This window comes from Calypte anna, chromosome 5A (genome assembly GCF_003957555.1).
Source record: "Calypte anna isolate BGI_N300 chromosome 5A, bCalAnn1_v1.p, whole genome shotgun sequence".
NCBI lineage: Eukaryota > Metazoa > Chordata > Aves > Apodiformes > Trochilidae > Calypte > Calypte anna.
The window spans coordinates 37810305-37816110 of NC_044251.1; the positions used below are offsets into that span (position 1 = coordinate 37810305).

Here is a 5806-nt window from a genome sequence, read left to right on the forward strand (position 1 = left end):
CTTTTTGGAAATTTTGTTTTGGAGCTAGATAGAAATATTTTTTTTCTATTTTTTTTCCCGAGTTAGTTTTAGAGGTCTAAATGGATAGGGTGGTTTGGGAATTCATTTACCTTTTTTCGTGGTTGAAAGTGAAAGGTTTCCGATTTTTAGGAAAACCAACCCCGGGCAATAATTAACACTGATGCTGGCCGGTTCCCGGCTGAGGAGTGTGACTCCTATGTAGATGCTGGCGAGTGGTGTCCCCTCCTTGTGTGAATTTTGGTGACAGGGAAGAATAAAGTCCCTCTTGGATGTTGCGGGGCAGCCTCGATTCAGCCCTTGCCGGTCCCTGTCAGCTCTGTCGGCGGCCGCATCGGAATAATTTGCTTATTCCCAGCAAGAGCGGTGTTTGCTTTTGGTCGGCCTTTTAAAGGAAAAAAACCAAAGCAAAACAAAAAACGAAACCAAAACCATAAAAGATTAAAAACCCAAAACAATCAAAACACAAGAAAAATGTGAGGGCAAGAGAGGACCGCTCTGGTCAAAATGGCAAGGAGCTTCACCCCTGCTTTGCATTTCTCTCCTCCTCCTGAAGGTAGAAGCCCTGAGGTCCGTGCTTTTCCCGAACTAAGCACCTTATTAGAAAAAAAAAAAAAATTAATAATAATTAAAAGCAGGGAAGAAGCGGGGGAAGGGCATTTCCCAGGCTGGACAGGGGGCTTCTACCCAAGGACGCGGCCGCGGGCGGCTGCGAGCCCATGCCTTATAATTCTGCGCACTTGCTCCAGACTTTAGGGTATTAGTTGATTTTAGAGCCGGGTTTAAGGCTCCGTTCCGGTCCCCACACAGCTGCCTTGTCAATAAGGATCTGTTCCAAGCAGACATTCCTTCTGGGAGGACATTGCAGCTCTTAAAGACTTCATCTGCAACATCATAAGTTCTAAAATAAAATGGCAAGGGAAAATTACCAGACACATGGTCATGGGATAAAGCAGCGCCCTGACTCCAGCGTACATAGTCCAAGTCACTGTACAGACTGGGTGGCAAGGGCTTATTTTAAACAGCCCGAACTACACTGGAAGAAGCAACAATCCGGATTTTGGAGCATATCGGGACCGGCCATTGGCATATCGTATCGCGAGGAGGCGGCGGGAAGCGGGGATTCCGGCGGCTCCAGCTCGGAGCCCTCCTCTGCCTCGGCCACAAACGGGCTGCTCTTCGCTTGGGGCATTTAAAGTCAAATAAATCCTAATGTCTTTAGTGAAGACAAACAGGTTTTAAAGAGCCCCGCGATAGTTATTAGCACCCGCAGAGCGAACTCGTTCTTGAATCAAAACCGTTCTGGAGTGTGTTTAAAATACTGGTTTCGGCTTATCTAATCAAAGATAAATACCGTCATGAAGACACCCTCTTCCCACCGCTCCTCTGCCCTTATCTCACCTCATTGTCCTCATCTCCCAGCCCGTCCCGGCTACTGACAATAGATTATCTTTGCTTAGGGAGCCTAATTGTTTTCTAATTTTTTAAATAATTGCTTCAGAGAGAGGTGTGCAAATGAGGATTAGGCTAATTAAAGTGCCGCCGGTGGCTGCAGTTTTGCTGCCCGCCGCCCGCGTGGTTTCCTCGGGGGCTGCGCGGGGCCCCCCCCCGTGGCCAAAATTGGGGAGCAGGGGTAAGGATGGAGGGGAACACCGGGAGGAGGGAACGGACGGTCCCGGAGAATTAATTAGCTATTCACTAAAACATAATTTATTCATCCCCACCATTAAGGTAATTAAATACGGGCTTTTTTGGCAGGGCAAGACGAGCGGGCGGTGGTGAGGGGGGAGCAGAAGTTGGGGAGGGAGTAGGGGCATAGTAGAAGAAAGAAAGAAAAAGTCCGCCGGGAGCGGCTTCCCCAGGGATGCGCCCGGGTAGGGGTGGGAGTGCGGGGCGGCTGGGACCCCCCCCCTCGCAGCCGCCGGGGCCGCACCCGCGCAGAGGCGGCGGCGGGAAGCGCAGCCGAGGCCGGGGCCGGGTCCCCGCCACCAGGCCCCGCCCGCCCGTGCCGAGGCTCTGCCCGCCGGGCCGGGCTGGGCTGGGCCGGGCTGGGCTGGGCCGGGCCGGGCCGGGCCCGCCGCGGCGGGGGCCGAGCCGGGGGCGCCCAATCAGCGCGGCGCGGGGGCTCGGGCGCTTTAAGCGCGGCGGCGGCGGAGCGGGGACAAAGTTCCCCCCCGGCGCCGCGACGAGCATCCCCGTTCGCCCGCCCCCGTCTGCCGCCGCGCCTCCCCGCTCTGGGGCCGGGATTGGGACTGGGATCAGGACCGGGACCGGCGGGCGGCTCGCCCCCGCCCCTCCGCCGCCGCGCTCCCGCGGGGTGCCCGCCGCCGCCTCCTCCTCCTCCTGCCGCCGTCGCCGCCGCGCCCGGCCATGTCGATGCTGCCGTCGTTTGGCTTCACGCAGGAGCAGGTCGCCTGCGTCTGCGAGGTGCTACAGCAAGGAGGGAACCTGGAAAGGTTGGGCCGGTTCCTCTGGTCGCTGCCGGCCTGCGACCACCTGCACAAGAACGAGAGCGTCCTGAAGGCCAAGGCCGTGGTGGCTTTCCACCGCGGCAACTTCCGCGAGCTCTACAAGATCCTGGAGAGCCACCAGTTCTCCCCCCACAACCACCCCAAGCTGCAGCAGCTCTGGCTGAAGGCTCATTACGTGGAAGCCGAGAAACTGCGGGGCAGACCCTTGGGCGCCGTCGGCAAATACCGCGTCCGCCGAAAATTCCCTTTGCCCCGCACCATCTGGGACGGCGAGGAAACGAGTTACTGCTTCAAGGAGAAATCCCGGGGCGTGCTGCGGGAATGGTACGCCCACAACCCCTACCCGTCCCCCCGAGAGAAGCGGGAGTTGGCGGAAGCCACCGGTCTTACCACCACCCAGGTCAGCAACTGGTTCAAGAACCGGAGACAGCGGGACCGAGCGGCGGAGGCGAAGGAAAGGTACTTGCCATCCCCCCTCCATCCTCTCCGTGTCCTCCCCCCAGCCTCCTTCTCTTCTTTTCTCCCCGCTCCCGGCAGCGGATGGGGAAGGAGAAGCGAAAATCCTTCTCTCCCTCCGTATCCCACTTTTCCCCAGCCGCGTTGCGTTTTGTTTTTTTTTTTTTTTCTTTTTTATCGCCCTCTCCATGAAAACTCAAGTGGGATTTCCACCCAAGATCCACCAGATCTTGCTCCCCACCTGCCGGGGGCGGGAGGGCACACACAAACAAGCCCCTTACCAGCCTTTCCAGGCCGCTCCTCCGCCTTTGTTTGCTGCCTGTAGCCCCGGAACCTCCGGGGAAGTGGTGGGGATGCCGGGCTGGGAATTGCCGGGAATAGGGCAGGGTAGTTCAGAAGTCTGGAGGAAGGAGAGAGATGCAGCCCCAGGGTGGAGAGGGCCGGAACAGGAGGGAGACAGGGATGGGGACGCATTGGCCGGGCCGAGCAACCCGCCACGAACCGAGGCCACCCCGGGCGTTGCCGGCGGCGCCTGGGGTGGCTTTGGTATGGGGCGGGTGGCTCGGCCCGGCGAAAGAGACAGACACGGAGGGTATATCCCTACTTTTTATCTCCTCCAGCAACCTTCTTATCGAGCCTCCTAGAGAAAATCCTTCACCCTTCTCGTCCCCGCGGCCGCGCTTTCATTTTCAATTAAAAAGAGAAAAACTCTTCCCCCCAAAAAATCCATCCCCCTCCTCCAACTTTTCCTACTCACCTTAATTATTGGTAGGAGGGTAAAATGAAATGAAACGTCATGTTATGAAAATATTAGGTGGTTTTTGTGGTTTATTTATTTTATTTTAATTTTCTTTGCGGAGAGAAGCATCTGCTCCCGCGATGAAGTAAAACGCGATGGATTTACTGGGGGGCATTTAGCAGAATGCCCGTGCCTAGCGTATCCCTCCTGTCGTAACATTCCCATTGTGGGTTGTTTGGTTTTTTTGTTTTGTTTTTCTTTTTGTCTTTCCGCAGGGAGAACACGGAAAACAACAACGCGGCCACCAACAAACCGAACCAACTCTCGCCTCTGGATGGGAGCAAACCCCTCATGTCCAGCTCCGAGGAAGAGTTTTCTCCTCCACAAAGCCCGGATCAGAACTCGGTCCTGCTCTTGCAGGGGAATCTCAGCCACGCCAGGAGCTCCGGCTACTCCCTGAGCGGCTTAGCCGCATCTCAGACCCCTCACAGCCTCCAAAGCCACCAGCTCCAGGACTCGCTGCTGGGACCCCTCACGTCCAGCCTGGTGGATCTGGGATCCTAAAGGCCTGCGGCGCGCAAACGGAGGATCGGGAGAGGAGGTTCAGCTTGGAGACAGAGGCTCTGGGTTGTACATAGAGGACAGCACCCGGTTTTACAGCTCACTCGCTGATTCTTGATGGGACTCTTCGGCTCTTTCACACAACCCCACATCGGCTCCTGGTCCAATCTCCTCCCAGCATCTCCTGCTATCACCATGATTTTTATTTTATTGTTTGTTTTTTGTTTTTCCACGTAGCCAAACGCAGAGAGAGGCAGAAACCCTCTGCCCTTCGAGTTCAAATGAGCTGGTCCCAGAGGGAATTACAAAAAAAAAAAAAAAAAAAAAAAAAAAAAAAAAAAAAAAAAAAAAAAAAAAAAAGAGAGAGAGGGAAAAAAAAAAAAGAAAAACATTTTTAAAAAATAGATTTCCAAACCCCAGCCCTCAGCTGGATTCGATTCCACCCAAATAAATCCCAGCCTCTTAGGAGCAGTGGGGCAGGGGTGGCCGGTTTATCCCCGCTGCCTCCTGGCCGGGTCCCCACGGGGTCGGAGCCGGCGAGGAGCTGGGACAGAGACAGAGGCAGCGAACCGCTGTACCGAGCCCTGGGTTGTAGTGGGAGGAGGGAGGGCAAGTTACGTTTACATTTTTCATATTTAGCCTTACCACAAAGATTTCGATGTAGTTTAAATTAAAAAAAAAAAAAAAAAAAAAAAAAAAAAAAAAAAAAAAAAAAAAAAACCACAAAAAAACCCAACAAAAAACCCCACAACCCAAGGCAAAAGCTGCAGTATTAGAGTTTTAACAAGTGCCTATGTCTTACCGTGTCTGTGGGACTGAGCTCCCGTGGACTCGAGCCTCCCCGCCCCCCGGCTTCCTTCTCGGTGGTGAAATGCATCGATGTGGCTAAAAATTAGGATAATAATAATTAATAATAAAAGTCGACAGCCGTTTCCTCCTGAACGAGTGTTTCTCGGGCTGCCCCTCCAGCTCCGCGTTGCCTTCTCCTGCCTCTCCCCGCTCACCGCCTTCCCCCTCCGGCTTGCAGAGAGCCCGCGGACGACGCTATCTGCCTCGAGCATTTGTACCAAAAATCGCATGTGCTTTCAGGTTTATTTTCTATTGTACCTAAACAGTCTAAATTAAAACACGCTGATGGCAGAACACCCAGGCTGCACTTATCTTTGCAGGGGCGAGTGCGTGCCCCTCTGCCCACCCTTACCCCCTCCCCACCCGACGGGCTGCAGCCGGGGCGCTTTGGGGGGACAGCCGGTGACTTCGTAGCCGAGGAAGGAAGGGGACAGAGGACCCTCCCGGAGCGGCTTGCGGGGGGGTAGTCCCATGAGACCTGAGCGCCCGGGCGGGGGCAGCGGTTCGCCCCCGCTGCCCACCCCGTCGGGTCCTCTCTGGTGCCGGTCCCCCTCTGTTAGCGTTTTGCATCATTAAGTGCGTGTTTATTTAAGCCGCGGCCGTGTTTGTTCTCGGGGTCTTGGGCCATGGAGAAATGTCACCCTCTGCAGGAGGGTCTCTCCAGGCCGGATCGCTCCGTGTCCCTCACGTTTGCTTCCTAAACGGGCCTGCC

General features: G+C 55.3%; 1 protein-coding gene across 1 annotated transcript; it reads left to right on the top strand.

Moving 5' to 3' along the window:
- Positions 1-2202: 2202 nt before the first annotated feature.
- SIX1 (SIX homeobox 1) lies at positions 2203-5394 on the top strand. The gene is made up of 2 exons (XM_008501039.2): positions 2203-2948; positions 3960-5394. The coding sequence occupies exons 1-2, from the start codon at positions 2389-2391 to the stop codon at positions 4246-4248; spliced, it is 849 nt and encodes a 282-aa protein (XP_008499261.1). The 5' UTR covers positions 2203-2388; the 3' UTR covers positions 4249-5394.
- The last annotated feature ends 412 nt before the right edge of the window (positions 5395-5806 follow it).

Coding starts and splice junctions, on each gene's coding strand:
- SIX1 (XM_008501039.2), top strand. CDS start 2,389: ATGTCGATGCTGCCGTCGTTTGGCTTCACGCAGGAGCAGGTCGCCTGC. Junction 2,949..3,959: donor GCGGCGGAGGCGAAGGAAAG/GTACTTGCCATC, acceptor GTCTTTCCGCAG/GGAGAACACGGAAAACAACA.